Genomic DNA, 23,706 nt, shown 5'->3' on the forward strand with positions numbered 1-23,706 from the left:
GTAATCAGATAAGTTGTTGCTCTGTAGAAAAACCCTTTCAAACTGTTGCAAGTTTAAATAAGCTACATTGAAAACTTATCTCTGCTTCTGTGTTTCCTCTTTCTTTTTTTCTCATGTTTTTTGGCAGTGTATTGCACAAACGCATTAAGAAAACTCAGACTATTACAGGGCACTTCAACTTTTTTTTATATATGTAAGTCTGTCTTAATCTGTCAGGTTTTAGCTGGTAATTGTAAAAGTCTATGTATCTCTTTGCTTTTGTAAAACCAATTCAATAAAAAGTTCTGACATAATCATCTGGTTTTAGTTGCATCCGGGGTGTAGATACAAACTTTTTTTTTTTTTTTTCAGTTCCTCAAAAACCCTGTCAGACCAAACGGCACAAATGCGGTGATCGTTGCTGATTGCCTGCCTCTTTTCTGCTGCACGCTATACTTTCATAACAGATCAGTAAAGACGGGTTTGTGGGGGGAGGGACTTGTGTAGAAACAAAGCCTGACGGGCCGTGCGGGTCGGTGACAGAGAGCAGCAGAGGAGCCAGAGGACCAGGTTTGTGTGAGAGGACCGCACCGGCTGTAGGAGACGTGGGATCTGATGCAGGTTTTATCCTCTTCTCTCCATCTGACTCGAGGTACGACTTCAAGCTTCAGTTTGATTGATGGCAGTTTGTGAAACTCACTAGATAGGAAGTTTGTGGCTTTTCAGTTCGTATTTGCTTGTACCAATCTGTTCACAGCCACGGTACACCATTTGTTTCCAGTTTGTCTCTAGATTTTCAATCAGAACACCCGGAAAGGCCTTGTAATTTTAATCAGTTTATGTTTGTGCCAGATAAAATGCTTCACAGCAGAGGCCTTGCCCTAATTATGCAGAAATCCTCTTTTCCTCTCTAATCCTTTAATAATCACAAGAACTAAACATTCCTATTTTGTCCATCTGGTAACACTGTTATAGATCATTTGTAGCTGTTATTGTTTTGCGTTGTCTTTGCCGGTCAAATCGATGCGTTTTCTGCTGTAAGGTGAAAGTAGGTGCAGCTACAGCAAGCTGGAACATGTGGTGGAAAAAAATGCTATGCCTTCAGTCAGAGACCAGCATGAACACCCTTTATTCACCAACAGGGTTGAACCTGTGGAGTTGATAAATAGGAAGACTGCTCCAGGGGAGACTGATCCACAGGCTTCTGCAGCACATGTCCAGGAGACCGCCACATCAATGAGGACACCTGGCATGGCGGTATTCAAGCAGGAGAACGTGGAGGACTTCTATGATATTGGAGAAGAACTGGGAAGGTGAGGAATCCCTCAAAGTTGTGTGAAGAGGAAGGTATTTCCTCCCTGCTCTTTAAATGTCACTCTGTGTGTGGTTGAGGTCTCTGCGGGCTGCGTGGTGCAGCGTATGAAAGTATGCACACAGCTGGCCTGTTTAAGCTTGAGCTGGGGAGCGTCACCGTGACTAAAGGGGTTGGAGTTTACTGCATGAGATAAAGGCTGACATGCAGACACAGTCAGACAAACAGGATGTGTTTGGGATAATCAATTATTATTGTTATAACTACTATTATCAGAGCTGATTTCTGGGTACAACATTTACAAATATTTTTGAAGAAAACCTAACTATCTCCTGGGGAAATGAATTTAAGGAAGTTCTCAGAGAACAATATAGACTCACTGAGGAAGCCACATATCTATTTTGTACTTACCGGCTTAGGCATGTGCAGCAGCAGATAGAGTGGATGTAAACGGATGGCGACCTCTAACCTTTTCGCTGTTGATCCAAGTAAACACACTGTGTCCTAACGCTTTCTCATGGCCGTTTCCTCCAAAACATCTTTGTCTCGGCTGCACCAGTTGTATGTTTACACCAAAGGAAGAAGAATGTCAAACAAAGCATCCCATTATATGCCAACATGGTATGTATAGTTTAAAGATCATCTTTAGGTCATTAATAAGTGCGGAAAGCAATCAATGATTTATGAATAACTGCCCAATCACTTATCTCTGGAATTTTCCACAGATAACTGAAAGCTGATAATATTTACAGCAAAACAAGAAATTACTCCTACCCCTTCAATTTTTTTATGCGGCAAACACAAGCCTCAGTCTGTTTCCAGTTTTAGACGAACAAAAAAGTGGTGGATATTTGTGGAGCAGAATGGAATTTTGGAATTTGAATGTGAATGATACAACTTTTTTTTTTTTTTTTAATTAAATTATGAAAAGCGTAATGTGCAGATGTAATCAACAGTAATAAAAATAATTAATTCCAGTTTTCAATAGCCCATTGAAAATAATTAAGTCAAAGCCCAGACCTAAATCCATTTCAGAATCTGCAGCAATACTTAAAAAAAAAAAAGATGTTCCAAGATGACTAAGCTTGATCTATTTTTCAAAGAAGAATGCACAAGGATTTTAGTCTCCAATGTGCAAAACTGGTAGAAATGTGCCAGCCATGTCTTTTGCTTCTGCTGAGGTGAAGAAAGGTGGTTTCAACAAGTATTGATAAGAGGAGCTAGATGCATGTGCATGCGAGACATTGGCGTTTCATTTTCCTGTCACTTCACAATTACTATGATCTACTTTTGTTTGTTGTCTATAAAATAAAATACCCCCCATCAATCCCCAAAGAAGTAAAGTTTGTGGCCTCTATGTTGCAGAATATGGAAAAAGTTCAGCTTACAAGTTTTGTTAAAATTCATGTAACTGAATAAAAATAATCGAATAAATATAGATCACTTTTTCAAGAGTAAGTTTTCTTTTGAGAACAGCTGAAAAAAAGGACGTGCGTTTTGAAAATCCTGATAATATCGGTTGTGTTGAAGCATAAAAATTCTGCTCTGAGTTTATCTTGAGACATGCTCTGAAGAACAATCATGAGAACCCGGAATCCTGTGGTGAAAAACCACAGAAAGTGAAAACAAAACAAAAGAAAAGAAAACTTAAAGAGACACAGCGAGTCGCCAACTCTGTTTTAAACCTCACAGGTGTGACAATTTTCCAAACAAGACAGATGAATCAGAAACTGCGCACATTTAGTGATTCATAGCTTTCCACTTGAGTAACTGTTCCTCAGGTGTTGGAAAGGTTGAATGAGATCACCAAAAGGTAAACTTTGGGGAGATCAGTAGGTTGTCTGCTCCATGGAGATGTTGAGCAAGTTGTTAGTGGGTTGATAATTCATCATTCTGTCCTACCGTCAATGGTGTTTCGTTACCACTGAGGACAGTTGTGTTCTTTCCCCTGAACAAACCCAAGCCTGAAGGTGTAAGTCGTTAGATGTGAGGTACTGTCGCTGTTTTGTCATCTACGTAACAAAATCACATTCACACAGTTTCATTTTTATCTATTCTGAAAGTGTGAACATTTAAGATGTACAATTTAATCTTCGTCCCTCAGTATTGCCAGTGTCGTCGATATTCAATGGTCAATATTATGAGATTGCATTTAATTTAGTGTGATCACTGATCTGAATAACCAGTAACACCCAATCACTGGTTTGAGCCACTCCAGCTGAAGATTGTCTGATTATGGAGGTTTTTGTTTTGGTGTGTCTCTATCATTAAAATAGCATTAACTTAGTAAGAATGATGGGTGGTGATCTTTTATTTTACACGGAATGACTGTTTGTTTGGAAAGCTGAATATGTCTGCTTGTAAGGGAGTGAAAGTGTGGCAGCCTTTTTATTCCCAGCCAACTCACCACTTTTAGGGGAGGGGCACTGTTGTATTTACCTGTGTTCTTACAGCTGGATAAAACCCTGATCACCCTGACACTTTCTCTGGCATCTTATTAAACCCTCTTTAAATCTTTAAAACATTATCACAGATTACCGTATGAGCTTTGAAATAGTAAGTGATTCACTTGGTGTGCATTGATATTGGGAAAAAAAAAACAAAAAAAAAACCCATGACTGGTCACTATACGTCTGAAACTAGTTGTGCTGTTATATCAGGAATTTGGGTGGATGAGACAACTAAAACTTGGTAAACTGTTGTCATAAAAAAAAGGGAGCACCCTTTCTCTTTGCATGCCTAAACAGGAAGAAAAGATGTCTAAACTTTTCTGTTCATGATGAAATCCTGACTAACATCACTAAGAATTTGGCCATTGCTCTTTGACAACATCCTGACAGGTTTGGCATTGGTTTTTACAAGCGGTATTCTTCACATGGCTATACCATTCTTTTATGTTACAGACCCAACTCTTTTAATTCAAGCTGACATAAACGCTAACCCGTAGGGACCATCCATAAATCACCTCCTAATAGTGTGTTGGGTCACCACTTTCTGCCAGAACAACGTCAGCACAGCTTAGCTGCGATTTTGCAAGTCTCTGGAATGCATCTTGAGGGATAAAACATTCGTCCAAACAACATTACTCCCTCTGTGGGGCTTGTTATTCATCACCTCTTCTCCAAAGTACGCAACTTGGTCAAGATCTGGTGACTGTGAAGGCTGCAGCATCTGATTCCCATCATTTTCTACTAATTTGCTAATTCTGTGAGCCCCTCCATTCTGTGAATGTGGTTTTGTTATATGCTTTAGAAGAGATCGCTTGAGGAGGTATTCAGTAAGAGATTATATTATCTGAACAAATTTCTTCTAATAGATTAGTTGGGAAAAAGTCAAATGTATTAAACCACATTAGCAACACTTCACAACAGTCCCTTTATTTCCTCTAAAAGTCAATAAATAGAAGTAATTTTTTCTTAATCTTTGCTGTTCTTATGATAAAAGAATTGTTGAAGAAAATATTGGTCAGTGACAATCTTTCATAACAATATTATGTCTTTTCCTAGAATTAAACCTCCATTATTTTGATTATATATTCTGTGACATTTAGTGCGGACCAGGCAAGGGGGCTAAAAGTTATGTTTTCAAACCCCCTGAATTTTTCCAGAAAACAGTATCTGGAGTGAGTTTTCTCTCCTTTACTCCATCCTCAGACAAATATGGATGTTTGAGTTTTTCTTTTCATGATCATATTGCATACTAAACTTGTTTGGTGATACGGTGGATAAATACCACAATAAGAATAACTATTTTATTTGCCGTTGTCTATGCAAAACCACAAATTGCAATTGTTACACTAATAAAATAAAATGCAAACTATGTATTTTTTAAGCAACTGATAGACAAATGTTTACAGGAAACTGTATGTCTGTCCTGTCACACAAGACAAGGTCCTGTAAAATAAACTAACTAGAGAAACAGTGTCAGTTTGAAGAAGTAACAAATGACGCTTGTGATGCAGCAACACACATTTCAGACTCAGATGTTATGAATAAACAAGAGCTCGCATATAGCTGTGAAAGAGCTACACTGCACACCATATATCTTTACTCCAGACAGCAGGCATGTATTTTTGTATTTATGTGAGGAGTAGGAAAAGAGTGTGTGCAGTTTGCTCTGGGATACAGACATTGCTGCTTTTGAGTAAAAAAAAAAAAAAAAAAACACTCCATGGTGAACTTTCTGGAATTCCTAAAGTTCCTGTTTGACACAGGTCAATTCATATGCAGAAGCTCCTCTGATGATTAATCATTCTGAAGACGTTCTGAACATTTTCAGGGTGTAGAACATCAAAAGATGCCAATTTTAGAGCAAATAAGCTCTAAAATTGGCTTAATCTTGTTTGTTTAGTCTAATTTGGTGTTTTCACGCGCATTAGAGGACATCCATGTGCTTCCCCCCATGAGCACCTCAACATTTGGTGCGCAGATGACGAAGATGATCGGTTTAGGATGGTGAATCAGCTATCATTCTGACTGTCTTTGTCACGCAGAACCAGCAGTTACTCAGTTGAGAAGCACATTTCTATATCTCGTTGGCGCCGCTTGTCCGAGGATTCTCTCCACCTGGTGTGCGGATAATGGTCCCGTCAGCTGTTGGGAATGGAAACTCTGGAGCGACGTGACACTTTCAGCCACACCGACCGGCTGAAATACGAAGACAAACAGCACCGCCACCATCGCTCCTCTCTCTGCTGTTACTCTACACTTTGTAACCAGACTTTAAACAAAGGCAGTACACTGACACCTGGTTCGGCCACTTTCTCATATTTTAATGGCATCTATCATCTCAAGCTTTTACACTTAGAGGAGATTCCTAGGATTGCTCGCCATGTGACACTTTCTCCCCACAGGCCATTTGATGCTCATTTTTTTGCAAAAGAAATTCTTTAGGTCTACTTCCCTCCTCCTCAGTTCACACATAATGATGGTCTTCAATAACAGGGTCAGCCTTTCAGGGAGGGCTCAGGGGTGGAGATGGTCTGTGAACAGATCATACAGAGGGAGTATTTGAGTTTCCAAACTGCTTTAGCCCCCATCCACCCACTCTGTGGTTATTTTTCCAATGAGGCATGTATATGCAACAGTTTCTGGAGCATTGTTGCAAGTTAAAGCCTCACTTTCCCTTGTGCTCTCTGCTGAAACATGTTCACATGGAATACAAACCTTCAAAAGAACCCATGGCTTTAGGGCTTTAATAGATAGGCTTCTTGAAAGTAATCTGCAGCACAAAATGACAGTTCAAATAAATTCCTCTTCAACAGAGTCACAGGTAGAACACCCATTAATGTCTTTACCTGTCTAATGGCATTCTCAACCTTGGTATACCAAATCAGTATCTCTAAAGATTCCCCAGAACATTACAAAGCAGCAACCCAACAGGGCTTAGATGTTTTCAGTTTGGTATACTGAGGTAAACATTCATCGGTTTACAACATAGTTTTGTGTTATTAACAAAAGGCAATGTGCAAACAGTTCTCAATGGTAAATATGCACATGGTAAAGATGGAAAAAAAATGGAATAAGGGGGTGTGTAAAATTGAAATTCCAGGTGGGAAAGACTGATGTTTCGCCCCTATTTCAACTTCATAATCCAGCTTGGCTGATTGGAACGTTGTAAAAACTCCAATATAACACCTCAAAATTTTGAAGGAATACTGAAAAATGCAACAAAGTACACTTTTATTAGCTTGTATGTCAAATTGTGGTTAGGTAGGTTACTAGTCACACAACATTTAGCATATCCTGATGGTCTTCCACTTTTTCAGACGGAACAACTTGGGTTTGACTTAAATCTTAAGTGAAACCCAGGATAATCGTTTTTCCTCCCTCTCTGTTTCTCTCTACACTGGAAATGTTTGAAACACATTCCAGAGCACTTCTGTGTTGCTGAAATGAAAAATCTATGTGCTTGAACAAGTCATCCTTTTGGAAAATTCTTCTTATTGTAATGGCCAGAGTGACTAATTGCTGTACGTAGCAATTAGCCACTAAGAGCCACCAGAGTACCGTGAGTGGATCTTGTTCAAATCTTGGATTTAGTAAGCTGTCTAGTTTGCAGTCACGCTTCATTCACTCTGTCATGCACAATGTGAACTTTCAATTCTTCTCCCGTCAGGTGCCTATGTAATTCTGTTTAGCATTTTGTTATTTTCTAGGAGGGAGGTTCACAGAGGATACTTTTCAGCAGTGAGTAAGAGCTGGACTGGGTGTGTCGATAAAGCGACCAATTGGTTCAACTCTCACACAACATTGTGGTTGAAGAGGACTCAAAGAATCAGCTGTAACCTTATACCGCAATGTTTGCCTTGCATTCATTTCCTCTGAGATGCACCAGTGTTCTCTGTGTAAGCACTTATTAAAGGTACACAAGAAAGTTTAGCTACAGCTGCTACTGCGTAAGAAACCTTCTCAGCCTACCTGCCTGTCAAACCCATCCCACTCTGCAGCAGATAGAGGACATGTTAGAGGGACACAACAAGTAACACATCATCTCGTGATCTAAACACATTTAAAAAGTGATGGGAAACCAAGTACTTGACTTCCATCAGCTCAGACAGGAAATAGTCATTTCTTGTGGTTTGTTATACCAGCAAACCACTAGAAAGTGGAACGTTTTTCCACAGATTAAGGACTTAAATTTATCTCTCAAAACAACAAGGTTTATTATTCCAAAATGGAGTAAATCTGGAGCCAGTATTCTTTTGATTCCAAGTAGAACCACAGTGTTATGTAAAACTAGCCCTTGTTACGCGGGAGGTTCGTTATTAATATCAAAATCATAGGAAATGATAGGCATCAGTGTAGCTGTGACATATGAGGCTTTAAGTTCAGCCAACAAGGGGGTTTCCAAATGTATTTCTAGAGCACAGGCAGCAGAATCTGCTGGTCTGATGAGGTAAAAAAATCATGTTACTCAGAATGAACAATTACAAGTGTGGAGGAGCAGTTTAAGTAATACCTGATGGCTAAGTCATTATCAGCCTCATTTAAAAAAAATAAAATAACACGAAGCACATGAGGAAACAGAAAAACTGTGAAAACTCATGAACTGTGATTACAGTATTGTGACTGATAGTCATTATTTTGCCTGCTGTAAGATTGCTCAAAAGAAAATGTTTTATTCTTAAATATTGTGTAAACAAGTATGTAAATTTGATACTCCAGCTTTTTGCAGATATGTAATTTAGAACATCAGTAACAAAAAAATGACCTTATTAGGTGTGTGCAACATTTGCAAAAGATACAAGCATTTTTTTCATAAACATGCCCACTCATATTTTGCGTGACCTAACAATAATGGGTGAGTAACCCAGAGGTTTGTTTTCCCAGTCTGGACGTATAGAGTCAGGCGGTCAGTCCACAGCAGAAGGAAATGACTGAAGCAGCAGGAGCGTCAGCAGGATTACTTTAGTCTGAGAATCCCCTCAAACCAAAGTCATAGGCTTCCTATATATTGTTAACTGGATGTTGTGTTGGAAAATGTTTTCATACGTGTAGTTCATTATGTCGGTGGGCCATTTCTGACTGAAAAGTCGGATGCACACGACAGCAAAAGGAAGATGTTTAGTGGAGACAAAAGGAGCAGTCAGCTCATCCATCAAGGGTCAAGAATTCAGCGGCTGTAGCAAAACACATCCAAAACACAATGAGCCAATTGTGGATGGTCTGAAAGCTGCACCTCTGTTATGAAAAATTCAGAGTTTGTGGGATTCTTTCAGTGGACTAGATGCTGTAACAGAAGGAAGAGCTTTGGCAGGAAGTTGAATGAAGTAGGAGGTGAGAGACTCTGTCCACACAATCAGCCTGGTTGATTGTTCTCTGGCTCATCAGGAAACAGGAAGTAATGAACTACACCAGAATATTTCAGACGTTTTTGACACACAGGTTCCTGCTTAGTATTTGTTTAGCTATGTCCTGTAGTCATAAAATGGCACCTGCTCCAAACTTATATACCAAACGACTGGACATATTTATCATGCTAATTATTAATAATCTTGCTTTTTTTTTCCCCCCCCTTTGTCTCCACAGCGGGCAGTTTGCGGTTGTCAGGCGCTGTAAAGAGAAGAGCACAGGCACTGAGTACGCTGCCAAGTTCATCAAGAAGCGCCAGAGTCGAGTCAGCAGACGGGGCGTGAAGAGAGAGGAGATTGAGAGAGAGGTGGACATCCTGCAGGAGATCCAACACCCAAACATTGTCGAGCTGCATGACGTGTATGAGAATCGCGCAGAAGTGGTGCTCATCCTCGAACTGTGAGTCACTGCACGATTCAGTCAGCCACTGTGACTTATACGCGTCTGTATTTTTGGTTAAAACAAATTAGCTTTAAATGTACATGCTCAGCTTTTTTTCACATTTTGACATTACACAGATAAAGCTTATGTTTTTTTAGTGTGCTTTTTATGTGTTGAGCAGCACCTGAAATTAATATGCAAGGGGATTTTGTGTTTGCCTCCCAGAGCTGTGCAAATAAAGGTGTACAAAGCTTTGCGTGTGAAGGTTTTGCACAAAATACCATGACTGGATGGAGAGCAGTGTAATTCAGATCCTAAGTTTAGATCCAAAGGTTGACCTGACCGTTCTAATACTGCTTGAATTTAATCCAAACCACTGTAGCTCTGGTTGTATTTTTAGGGTCGTTGTCCTGATCAAAGGTGAACTGCCACCTCAGTCAAGCATTTGCAGGTTTTCTCCCAGGATTGTCCCGACTAGCTTTCCTGTCCCAGTTGATAAAACGTATCCCCACAACATGATGGTGTCACCTCCATGTTTCATTGTGATGTGTACAGCGTGTTGCCATGTGTGGCAAGAAACTCAATTTTGGTCTCATCTGACCAGAGTAACTTCTTCCACATGTTTGCTTTGCTCTCCACATGGCTAGCAGCAAACTTTAAACACGATTGCTGACAGCCATCTTTCAGCAATCACTTTCCCATTAAGTCGAGATTCCAGGACTGAATGACAATTGTTTTCCTGGAGAAAGATTGTCCCTCCATCAAACTGTGATTAAATGACAAACAGGTGGACTATATATTCTAATTAGGTCGCTGCTGAAGGATATGCGTTGTACTGAAAATCATTCAGACGTATCAGAGTAAAGGGGGCTGAATTGAATGCCACACTTTGCAGATTCTTATTTGCAAATTGGTGACCTAACATTTCACAGTTGTGCAATGTGTTGTGTTGGTCTGTCATGTAAAATCATAATAAAACGATGCTGGGAACGTTGTCATGGGACAGAATGTGGAAGTATTCAAGTGTTTATTAGAGTCAGAGGAATCTCTTAAAAAATGTATTCCTGAGTTGAATAACTCAGCCCAACTCGCTGGCCTTGAACTTTGGTGTTTCTGCTCACATGAACTGTTTGCTGAAACTGTTGTTTGTTTAAAGCCTTTGGCTGGAAAGGATCATGTGTGTGAGATAGAACCAAATGGTCTGACAAAGAAAATAATGCCTTTGCCCCAGCAGGCTCCCCTTTGCGTCCAACGAGGGCCTGGGAAAATGTAGGGTCTAATTAGGACCAGAGAAAACCCAATCCAATTATTGTTGAGTGACTGATAGACTGAACGGGTTGTTAGCTGCAACATGGTTCTCTGTTTATGCATAAACCGCCATAAGCCTTTTCATTAGGTTTATAGAGGGAAAACAGTGATTCATATGTGGAGTTAATGTCTCCCAAGTTGATGCAACAAACATATATTCTGTATCTAAGGCATCCAGGAGTTGTGCATCCAGCTCCTGAGAGCACACTTTAGATAAAGGAGTGCAGAGGCCCTTGCTCTTGATTATCTGAGTCCACAATAAGCAAATGTGTACATGTCCATGTGTGTTCGCAGGGTCTCCGGAGGGGAGCTCTTTGATTTCCTGGCTCAGAAAGAGTCTCTCTGTGAGGAGGAGGCCACTCAGTTTATTAAACAGATACTAGACGGGGTGCAGTACCTCCATTCGAAGGGGATTGCGCATTTCGATTTAAAGGTACGGTATGTTCCATCACTGTTAGATTTTACCCATGATTAAATGCTTTCCCTCTAAAAGATTTATGGGGTTTAGGGCTTTGAAAACTTTGTGTGAAATTCAACCAGCATGTCTTTAATGTTTCTGAGGCAATGCCTCACCACTCTGATATACATATCCTTCCTGTTTTGAGGTGCGAAGCATTTAGACTGACAGATAGCAACTCCACAAGGTTATCTCTTCTCTCTCAGAGAGTCAGGTCGCCCACGCAGGCTTGTTAAAATTGTTGTCCTTTTTTTTCCTCTCCTTTTCACTCTTTTTATTTTCTGCATTTAAAGTGAGAGAGTACTAATGTACGTTGAACCTATGCCTCAATCTATTAGTCATGACAAATCCAGCTGGTCCTTCATTTTCCAATAAAACAATGTTAAAGTGTATTATGTTTGGAAGATGGAAAGGGGATGATTTGTAGTTATGTATTTTTTTTCCCCCCAATTTTTTTTTGCATTTCCAAATTTGATGCACACATACCAGTTCATCATTCTAAGCATTATATATTTTCAAAAGCTGCAAATCAATATTGATCCTCTTTAATGGATAAAGTCATATTTCATTACAGTGCTTAGACTTTGCATAGTTTTGGGCTCATTCAAATAGGAAGCAGTTAACTTGCTTTGGGGAACAGCTGACAGGCTCTGAGCCGTATCGCCCTTATGAAAAAGCATCGCTGCATACAATGGCTTTTCAGTTTGCAACACAGTGATTCGCTGCTTGCTCTTTGTAAATACATCTTGTTAGCCAATATGCTTCAGTAGCTAAGGGGTATTTGATGAAAAGGATGCCTAGCTGCTGGCAGGCTCTGTTCAGGAAATCAGGAAAAGCCCTTTCACCTTCCACATTGTCCCTCATTCTGCCAAATACAGCCGGGATTGACAAAATTAGTTTATCTTTAAACTTTGATAATTCCACCAAAATAAATAAATAAATAAATAAAACCAAGATTCCTTGAGCTAAATTTTTCTCTAATTCTTCATTGGATTATGATTAAACTGGATGTTGTTTTGTTTGAAATATCTGGCGTTCAAATATTTCTCTTTTTATTTTGTTGAAATGGAGCTTCTCTGAGTCACTTTTCTCCCCCATGTGTCAGAGCTAAATACAAACATTTTTTACACAGGCCACACAGAGTAAACAGCTTTTGAATTGAGAAATATTTGCAGAATCTGACCAAAATTGTATCACGTTACTCAACCGACGCTTGCTGGCATCCTGTGTGGAAAAAGCAGCAAATTCGAGAGGCCCACAGACCGCCTTCCAGTTTGTGATTTGAATGTTTCGATCTCAAAGATTTCCATATGATTACGAGTCCCTCTTATGATATGCATAAAATCACAAAATGAAGCTCTGTAGCAAAACTGCAGTGAGCTGGTAGATACAAGAACCTTTGAAAATGTGTCTTGTAATTTGCACTAATACAAATACCTGCTTTTCTTTAATGCATACACTTAAAGGCAGTTTTATCCAGGTAACCTGAGTTGACTACCTGTTCACTCATTATCCAATCTTAGCAGCAAAACAAAACAAACAAACAAACAAAAGAAATCTGTTCAAAAATTGTCTGCTTTTGCTGTACTTGTCCTGCAGCCTGAAAACATAATGCTGCTGGACAGGAGCGTCCTTCTACCGCGCATTAAAGTCATAGACTTTGGACTGGCACACAAAATAAAACCTGGGGCAGATTTCAAAAACATTTTTGGAACACCTGAATTTGTGGGTAAGAGATTTATTTTTTTTACCTTCTGGAATATTTTCGCACTCAAATTGCTTGTCGCCTGACCATTTGTAGTCCGCAAAGTAAAGTTTGCTCTGTCTATTTTCAGCTCCGGAGATAGTCAACTATGAGCAGCTAGGACTGGAGGCAGACATGTGGTGAGAGCCTCTAATTACGTCCGACCCTGCTGACTTCCACACAGCGAGCCGCTGTGCATAACTTTGGATTAATCTTGTGCTGTTTTCACAGGAGCATCGGAGTCATTACCTACATACTGTGAGTTGGTATCTCAATGCGTCGGAGGGGATTATGTGGGGAAGGTCCTGGTCAGTGTGGGTAAATATCTCTGTGCTGTTGTTTCAGTTTGAGCGGCATCTCGCCTTTCCTTGGTGAAACAAAGCAGGAAACGTTGGGAAACGTCTCGGCGGTGGATTATGACTTTGATGAAGAGTTTTTCAGTAACACCAGCGAGCTGGCCAAGAGCTTCATCAGGCAGCTACTGGAAAAGGACACGAGGTAAAACAATGGAAAACAGCTGAGGGACAATCTAACATGTAACAGGGGATCTGTTGTCAAACATCAGTCAGTCCAGATTTGTGGCACACCGTGCTTTGCCAAAGCATTAATAGCATTTGAACGATTTCACATTCAACTGCAAACTTCAGTGTGTTTTATCATGGCACAAGGTGGTGCATGATTGTGCCATGGAAAGTAATGCTTCATGTGAAAAGTGTTTAACGATTAAAAATCCAAAAACTGCAACCCACATTTATATTCAGCCTGTTTGAGTCAATACTTTGAAGAAGCAAAGTTTCAGTGCAGGAACAGCAGAATGTATTTCAGGGTATTTACCTCTGTACCATCTTTGAGCTTCTATAAATGAAATGTGTCCTCTTTTATTTTCTAAAATAACCCAAGATCAGTCAGACTGCATGAAAAGCATATTTAAACACACATGTTCAAGTGTTGCCACAGATGATCAGCTAAACAGCGCTCTGGAATTTGACAGTATCATTCTGAGCCATTAATATGCTTTGAATCCATTGTTATTTTTGCTCTGATTGTATGTTTATAGTTATGTCATATGGAAAGTGAACTTTAGGCCAAGTATCATGTTTTTAAAAACTAACAACTTTTTATCCAGGAGTGTTGTATTTGTTTGACAAATGCACCACACATTCCATATCATGTAAAATATCCATGTTTTCAAAAAACAAACAAAAAAAAGCATGCAAGACAAAAACTGAAAAGTGAGGTTAGCACTTGTCTTCAATTCTCTATACTCTGATTCCCTTAAATAAAATCCAGTGCAATAAACTGCCTTCACTAGTCACATAATTAACAGTGTCCACCTACGTCTGATGCAAATCGACCTGGGCAGAAAACTGCGAACCATCCCACATACGCACTCTCCACTGAGAATAGGTGGCAGCATCATGCTGTGAGAATGAATTTGATGGCACATCACACTTTTCAGATTTGTATTTGTCAAAAAAACTATTCTTCATATTCCACTTCCCAATCATGCGTAACCCTGTAATGATCACATTAATTTCCAATGGCACATGTTTATATATAAGTTCAAAATGTCACATTAATATGAAGAAATTCAAGTAGTACACACAGTTCTGTAAGGCACTTTGTGTGTATGATGATATTATGTATAGTATCAGTAAAACAAACTATGGCTAAAACATAAGCTAACTATCATAGACAAAATAATACTTATCTTCATTGGCATCATGACCTCTTATTTCTAACATCTGTTTTCATTTAAATAACCCTTTAGGAAACATGATATTCCTGCGAGCCTTTTCATCTGACTGAACTCCTCAGAGAGTTTAATTGTAATGCATGACAGACTAGCTCGCCGTGTGTGTGTGTGTGTGTCAGACTCGTTTACTCAGCTGCCCTTTTTCTGTCAATTTCAGAAAACGAATGACTATCCAAGATGCCTTGAATCACCCGTGGATTAAGGTATGTGGTGGACTCAGACTGCTCTGTGGCGTGTTTGGTGTTGTTCTAGTCATGTCTTATTGAAAATGAAGCAAGGGAGGTTGCTAATGTCAAATGCCGTGTCTGGGTAACAGAGTCACTACTCGTAGGAAAAGTAGATTTATCATTAAAAGTTCAAAGATGACTGACTGCAGTGTCAGAGTCCCGGAGTTTACACCCGCTGGCTTGTGGATGTTTCTGGACTTCACTCCCTCCTGGGGTATTTATTTCAGCCTTCACAACTTACACCCACCACGGCATCATATAGACCCCGAGGGTGTGTGAAAAGTCTCTTTGTCTAAATGTGACTGAACCGAAACAAAATATCACAGGTTTTGATGGCGAGGAAATGCAACAGCCCGCGACGTTGAGGAAGTTCACTCACAATGGTTGCTGTAATGCATGCGAAAGGTGTTTTTTTTTTGTTTTTTTTTTTGTTTTGTTTTGTTGTAAAGTCCCACCATCCTGTTTGGATCAGAGCATGAAAGCAGGAAACATTACGCACTCATCAAGAATGTTTGCAGTGTTTTTACCATCTTCATGCACTAATCACCGCTGTGGCTCATCTACTGGGATTTTCACCACAGTGTGTGTTTTCAAGAAGGATCTGTGTGACTGCCTCTCACTCAGTGTCCTCCCCCCCCCTTTCCTCCTTCAATCCTTCTTAAGTCCTGCGGCCAAACGGAGGAGGATGGCAATGTGGCTGGAGCCGAGAAGAAAACCGAAAAGCTGGAAAGCAAACGTCTGAAGGAGTACAGCATCCAGTCATGCTGCAGCTTGCCTCAAAACAACACGTACATTAACGTGGAGTGCTTTGCTTGTGTGGTGAGGCACATCGGCTTCATGGAGAAGGGGCCGTTGGAGGTGCAGGGTCCCCACAGCACGCTGCAATGCGGCGTGGAAGCAGTTCTCCATCTACGTCGACAAGGAGGCCTAGTACAAGGGGCAGAAGAGCGAAGCTGTGAGGAAACTTCCCTCTCAGGCTCACTTTGAATTTTGTAAAATGGAGGCAGTTGCAGGAGGACATAAAGGCGATAAATGCGACGCTGGAGAACATCAGGCAGAGCCAACTGGATGTCATGGGGCTGGAGCTGAACTGGGAGCTCCGTCAACTCCTGAGGGAGTTAATGGAGCATCCAGAACGGCGGTATGAGTGTAGAAGTAAACCAGGCTCTGCCGCAGGAGTCCTGCGGATCTGAACTGTGTCCAGAGGCCAAACCACGTATGAGAGTCTGCCTAATGTAGGAACGGAGTCAGTTTTATTATTCTTAAAAATCCTTATGGGAACTAAAAAGCTAAAGTTTTTTTTTTTTTCTTTGGATCTGAGCTTCTGAATGCCTGCAAATTTTCTTTCTTGACAAATTGTCCTCAAACATTTTATAAGGTGCCACCTCAGGAAATCTTACGTTGTTTTTAACCTAAGATAACAGCAGTAAAACATGGCATACTCAGCAGACTAAAGCATCAATTAAAAATAATAAAAAAACGCCTCTCAGATGTTTTTATGTTTATGTTGTTTAAACTCACTAATTGAAAGAAGTTCCTTAGAGTGTAGCAGATTCTGGAGCTGATCGCATGCATGATGACCAGATCCCATCTATATTAAGCATACTCTTATTTGTCTCTACAATATGCTCATTAATTATCGAAGCCTTAAGCTCACCTTACAGCTTAAGGCTGTAAAACTTTAGGTTTTGCCTAAAGTTTCAAAACCTTTTTATTTCTGATCTTCAGTTGTCTAGTGAAACTTAACTTTAGGCAAGCTCCTGCTGATGGATTTTAAACATATAACCACATTTCCAATGGTAGAATATGAATGGACTATATATATATATATATATATATAAAAAACAACCTTAAAATTATTGCAAAAACTTCTCCCTGGCACGTAGGAATAATTGCTAAGCTAACTGTCCCAGATGGTTCCCAAGAAGTCTGGCATGAAACGACCAAAACATCTTTAACGCCAAACATTAAAGAAGAAAGAACTGTCTTATCTTCTGGCAGTGCCTGTTTAGATGAAGGATGCCGCTCAATCACATGTTCAATTTTTTTAACCATAATCCAAACTGAGATTAGAATAATTAACCAAGAAGGTCCCTAATGTCAAAACTACTGTACAAGTCTAAAAGGGATTTCTCACCAGCGCCAACATATCCAGTCAGAAGAGCAGGAGTAAAAAAAACTCTAAATCTTTCACACACATAGTGAACATGTTACATTGCTTGGAAACGTCGGTCTTAGCAACTGGTAAACCTCACAGCCTCTCTAGTTGATACCTAGAACATGGTTAAGTTGGGTTTGGTATAAATGGAACAAAGCCAACAGCACCTGGTCGTATTTTTTTTTTTATTGTTTCTGTTTGAAGCAGAGACCCCAGAGTTCATCTCCGTTAATCTGCTGTAAATGATCGATGACAAAATCTCCTCTGACGGAAAAATGAATGCAGGTGTTGATACTTGTATTGGAGTTTAAGAACCATGGTTCTAGAGGAAGGTACAAAGATTAGTTAATATGTGTTAGAAACATTTTATACAGGAAATGTTTGTGGAAAAAGTCTCTTTTTTATTTTGCTTTCATGATAAACTTAAGGAGAAAATGGTTTGCTCATTCAGTTTCTTTGAATATAAATGGACACACAGGAAGTAGCACAGAGACTGCCTGCCTACACTATTTATTTAAATATTTAAATCCTGTTAAGTTCTATAGAAATGATTTTAACCGGAATGTTTCTGGAGCGTCATGAGGAGCTGGTTGCATCACAGCTGGATGTGAGTTTAGGTTTGCATCTGCATCTGTGCAGCAACTTAGATTTTATAACTTGGCTGTCTTGCCTCATCTATTTTAAATGTTCCTGTTTCCTCTATTCTAAAAAAAATATTTATAGCTACAACTTCTTATAATTTGGTTCAACTCTCTGTATCATTTGGTCTTGCAGGTTTAGAAGTTTTCTTATTTTCCAAATCCACTCCGATTGAAAGTTTAATTCAGTGATTCTAGTTGCAGCTCATCTCATGTTTGTAACAACATAAAATGTTAGAAATAGAGTATTTATACAAAGTTAAGTGAGGTTTAGGAAACTGGTTTATCAGTTGAAGAAGTAGCTTGGTTTTCTCTCTCTGTTCACTGATGGGTTCAGTTCGTTATCACTCCTTGTCTAAGCTCGTCTGTCTCACATCAGGCACTAAACCACACCAACTACTAACAGGCTCAGCTGCCTGTCCAAAAATAAACTTATCTAATTTCCTAATGGTTCCAGGTTGAACTCAGACATTTTTAAAAATTACTGTCTACTTGAAGATCATGAAACTATATTTACAGTTTGTTTCTGAAATACTTTTAAACTTTGTAATTATGTTGGTTCTTTAAAAATGAAAGTATTTCACACTGAGCACAAAATCGAGCACTTTTCTTAATTTAACAATGTCAGAAAGTTAGTATTTAAATTTTCTCTTTATTAAATAAATATTTATTTATTTATTTTACTTGATGGTAGCTATTGTTTCTTAAAGATTTGTTAAAAGATGTTATTTTTGCTTTTGATTTATTTAAATTTGCACTTTTACTCAGTGTTAAAACTGTTTACGTTTTGTATTTCTTTCATGAAGATGACAAAAAAACCATCATCCATTATAAGACCTCTGGTGTATAAATACATTTCTTTAATTCTACTTTAATTTGCTTTTCCAAATAAATCTTTTTTTTTTCTCACATTTTGTGTCTTCTTTTTTCTAACTGTGAAATAAAATGTTTTTTTTTTTTTTTTGTTACTATTAACTCACTTTTTAAACTGCAATTTTAGCAAGAACCTTGACCTGTCTTAGGCTTGTTGTCAAAATCTGAGCAGTGTGATGCTAGGAGAATAAAACATTTAACATTCACATATTTTCTTTATCATGTCATCCCATGTTGTGTGTCCTTAGCCTCTTAACTCCAGGCAGGCGATGGTGAAGAGGCTCTCAGTGGTCAACTTGGAGAACTTTAAAAAGCAGTATGCAAGACGACGCTGGAAGGTAAATTGCAGGATGTGGATTCAACTCAGATCATCTGTGGAAAATGTTGCACTTGGTTAATTTTGTGATTGCACATCTTTTTTGTTTTTCTATGACGTTTTCAGTTGTCCTTTCGAATCGTGGCTTTGTGCAACCACTTAACGAGGATCATGAAGAAGGGTCAGAAGCTGCCTGCAGAGGATCAGGTGAGGAGAACGTTGCCAGGATTCAGCAGTTGCAGTGGTGGAATAATTTAGGACAACTGCCTCCAGACTTTGCTGATGCAAGTTTAGACTGCTGCTGCTCTCATATATGAGCTGCTATTTCACAGCCAGTCGTCCGCAAGGGCTTTGCTTCTGACAGAGACCGGAAGCAGAGTTGCGTGGTTTACCTAACCTTGCGTACATGTGTCTAGAAGCACCTTCCCTTTTAATTTAACATCAGCAATCCATAATTATGATTTTGTATTTAGGCAAGGACAAATTTGTCTGCAGTAGTGATAAAGATGTGGAATCTCACACTAAACAAAACAAAACCAAAAAATCTACTCTGGATAATACATGTTTGTTTTAAACTAAAGCAGCAAGCATATTTATCTTGCCACCTCAAAAAATCGGCACTTGCCAATAAACGTGGCTTGTACATAATTAGATATAAACAAACAAATATTTGAGCAAGAATTTGTATTTGGAGAAATGGTACTAAACTGGAGTGGATAAAAAAAATACCCAACAGCTTTTGTACATTTGTTTAATTGTGAAAAGTTTACTTTTGAAAAATATATTTTTCAGATACATTAGACGTACTTTGATAGATTTTGTTATGCTTAGGAGCAGATGGTGAAATTCCTTCCTTTACATGCATCTTTACTAGTCTATATCCGAGTATATACGTGCCTATAGATGTACTATAGATGTTTCTTTGGAAAAACCTTAGGACATTCCACGTATTTTTTGTGGTTCAAATGTGCATATATGTGCAGCAGTAATGCAGAAACATTGTGTAGAATACAATAGTTCAGGTTGTAGCTCTGGATTTTACTTTAAAAAGATCATATTTTTTATTTCTACACTCTGCTGCTGTCACAATATCAATGACGCAAGCAACTTTTTTTTTTCCTTTTTATTTGAATCAGAGGGATTGTGAAAGTGACCAAGAGGAGGAGATTCTCAAGAGGAGGCCCAAGACCAGAAAGAGAAGCAGTACTTCCTGAAGGAGTATTGGTTAAACCCTATTTCGGGTGTAAAACAGTGACTCTGCACCTTTTTTTTTTGAAGCACACAGCAGTTGTGCAGCAACCGCATGTGTTCAAGTTACGGCTGTTTAAGGCAACGTCTGGGTTAGTTTTTGACAAAGTGAGCACACATTCTGCTGCGTGTGACACGGACTGCTGCCGCTTTTTAACTGAAGCGGCTTTCTGGCAGAAGAATATATGCAGCAGCATCAGCTATACTGTTGACAGGAACTCTTAGTGAATATTCACACTTGCACAATAATGCAGAGGGGTTCCTCTCATGACTGCAGCCTCAAAAAGTGCTTCAGCTGTTGTCTATTGATAGAGTCACATGTTTTTGTTTTTTTTTTTCTTGCTGTTTTCTTTCACTGGTTACATGTTGGTGCTGCTGTCCGAAGTATTTGGAATTTAAAAGTTTTAGCTCCCCCCAGAGCATCACAAATCGGTCGCAGATCTTTGTAATTTGTAACCAAATGTTTACATGCTCTTCTGCTTAGAGATGCAGCCCCGTCTGCGCAAATAGTGTTTACTGTTGTCCTGTACATTTTGCAAGCTCGGCAATAATTCTCATGAGCCTGTATACAGAACCACCTGTTTACTGTATACTTGTAAATGATCATATAAAACCCGCTTTTCTTTCCTTATGTGTACATAAAGATGCCATATAAATCTTTAATATGTGAAGCTAATTTTGCTGTTTTAATTATGGTCATAATGTGATGTATTTATGGTGTAAATAGAAGCTCTGTAGCTCCAACAAATGTCTTAAGTTTACTTTAACTTTCATCTGGGCTTTTGTAGTTTTAAACACACATTTTATGCTATACCTGTACGAACTGATATTTTGTGTAATAAAACTGAAGAATACTTTCATTCTTGACGTTACATAAAAGTGTGGTCAAAAGCACTGCAATATTTGCATATTTATGATATCTCCTGCTTTTTTTAAACTTTATTTATTTTTTTACTTTCTCCCAGCTACTATTTATTGTCACATCAGTGAGGGTGTTTGGGCTCAGCTGGGTTGAAGGAGATTGAACGGATAAATTGACCTGAACTAAATACAAGTTGGCGATGGCGTAATGTAGGCCAGTTTGTACAAATAGTGAGAAAAACAACAAGTGGGTCAGCTTGAGAGTCTGTGGCCAGTTTTGGCTTCATTAGTCTTTCATGTCGTTTTACTGTGAAATTATTCAGAATCTTGCTGCATTGTTGGTCTACTCAGACATATTATGGAGTCGTATGTTTGCCTAGTGAAAAACAGCAGGAAATGCTACCGACAACAGCCCATGCATGCGTGCATGTGCCTGCATGAGCAAGAAGCTAAAGAAAGATTAAAAAAAAGAGGTGAACATAAATCTGTGAAGTCTGGCATAAATCTAAGATTCCCTTTTCCAGTTTTCCAAGTATCATAAATTCATCTCTGGCATTTGTGAGAGGTGAAGTTTCTCCAAGCGTTGAAGGAGTTTTATTTGAACAAGCTGGCTTGAGTGAAAGAAGATATAACTTCATCACAACAGGCTGAAAAGGCAAATAAAAAACGGCATTGTTTTCATATGTCACATGATTTTTTTTTTCATGTAATACTTCAAAGCAGACACTTTACTAACTGCGACAAACTTACTGAAGCAGTTCTACACAAGAGCACCTGTGGATTTCTGCACAGAGCTCAGAATTAGCCTTGATCTTTTCCCCTGTTTGCTTTTTCCATACTCTCTGTTGTAGGAGTTTCTATAGTGGATTTTACTGCTGTGGTTCTCTCAAAAGGAAAAAAAAGCAAAACAAACTTTTAATCTGGCACTTTGATCTGACAGTGAAGAAATCAATACACCGTACAGAAAAGTACATGGAATCTGTTTAGCCTGTTGCGTGTGACATGGTGGACAAGGAGGCAGGGACAACGTATACAAAGGCTTTAGTCTACAACGCAAATAAATCAAGGCTTTTCAAAGTAATTATTATTAATAATAATAATAATAATAAAAACATTGTCCAATTTAATTCATTGTTGACTCACAACTTTGAGATGCGTGTTAAATGCAGAGCACAGAATGATTTAGGAATGGATCATATACTAATGAGGTCCCAAATAAAATTCTGCTGAGTATCCAAAAGAACCATGGGTACCACTTAAGAAACCATTAACCTTGAAATTATTTTAGCACAAATTTCACCATAAAAAGCGACACTTTTTTTTTTTTACATTTTTATGCTTTAGTTTAAATATTTATTACCAACTGAATAAAACAACTAAGTATTAATTTGGTTTCTTGGGTAGATTTAAGAATCCGCCTGCAGTGCCAAATGAAAAGCAGCCAAAGCCTTTCTGTAATGACTGCCTTGGATATAGTGTTGGTTTGTTAGCAGGTTCTGGTACTTTGTAATGACAGCCGGCAACTTACTGGCATGAGATGAGATAAGAGAGAACATTTGTTGCATGCTCAGGCCTATTCGAACATGATACAAATATAAAATAAAATAGTGCACAGTAACAAGAAGTGCATAAGAAAGAAGAGAAAATACAGATTTTTTTGTTTCAGTTAACATATCATGCTCAAAATGGGGTAGGAAGAAGTGAGAACTTATAAACTCCTACCCCTAAACTATAAACTCCTACCCCTATCATCTGTACCCCCGTCTGGTCTGATGAAGCAGGCAGCTTAATGTAAATGTTTCATTCTCCTCCCGGTGATACATGAGCTCAGGTCTTTGTCACTGGGTCAGATTCAGATGACGTGCCTTCCAGTCAGCCCCGCTACGGTTCAGTCCGAGGCACCTCATGGTAACAGGAGTCACAGCTGGCGTGCTGGGATCACTTCTGTGGGATTCCAGCAGACTTATGTCAATATGACTGACTGGAAGCACGGCTTATTCCGGCAGACAAATAAAGCGTGCTATCAAAAACCTCAGTGCAACTCAAAACCACGTCCTTCAGGATGTCTTTAGAGCAGAGTTTGACTCGGCTGTGTCATCGGCTCAGATTGCGTTATCTCCTATTTTCAGCATGAGTCAAACCTACTCTACGCTCTGTTAGAATGGCGCTGTGAACGTGAGACTCTAATTCAGAATGAGCCAAAAAAAGAGAGAAAATATACCAGTGAATATTTTTGTCAGAACCTCCTTAAATAAATTTAAATATCTGTTTTCATATTTATTTTTGAGAGATGTGTATCTTTAACGTTAGCTTGACTTTATTATGAGGAAGAGGGAGCGTTCTCTAGATGCTTTCTTTTTTTGTACAACAGTGCCATCTAGTGACCAAGAGCCGAATGTGTCACAACTTAGTAAATAAACAATTTTTGTGTGTTATTTAAATTAAATTTTAATAAATGCACGCAAAAAATCTAAATCATTATTTTCTTTTGACATATTCACAATAAAGAGAAAATAGTACAGATCATATCTATGTAAATTACCAGTAAAGATATTGGATAATGTAAATATTTCATAACATTTTATTTAGAGTTAA

General features: G+C 38.8%; 1 protein-coding gene across 1 annotated transcript; it reads left to right on the top strand.

The window, feature by feature from the left end:
* The first annotated feature begins 497 nt into the window (after positions 1-497).
* Positions 498-22,198, top strand: dapk2b (death-associated protein kinase 2b). Its single transcript, XM_007556789.2, has 12 exons — positions 498-631; positions 1,122-1,292; positions 9,322-9,543; positions 11,128-11,266; positions 12,890-13,019; positions 13,126-13,174; positions 13,266-13,292; positions 13,380-13,532; positions 14,948-14,993; positions 18,935-19,024; positions 19,129-19,209; positions 20,139-22,198. The coding sequence occupies exons 2-12, from the start codon at positions 1,216-1,218 to the stop codon at positions 20,214-20,216; spliced, it is 1,092 nt and encodes a 363-aa protein (XP_007556851.1). The 5' UTR covers positions 498-631; positions 1,122-1,215; the 3' UTR covers positions 20,217-22,198.
* Positions 22,199-23,706: the final 1,508 nt, after the last annotated feature.

This window comes from Poecilia formosa, unplaced genomic scaffold (genome assembly GCF_000485575.1).
Source record: "Poecilia formosa unplaced genomic scaffold, Poecilia_formosa-5.1.2 Scaffold81, whole genome shotgun sequence".
NCBI classification, from domain to species: Eukaryota; Metazoa; Chordata; class Actinopteri; order Cyprinodontiformes; family Poeciliidae; genus Poecilia; species Poecilia formosa.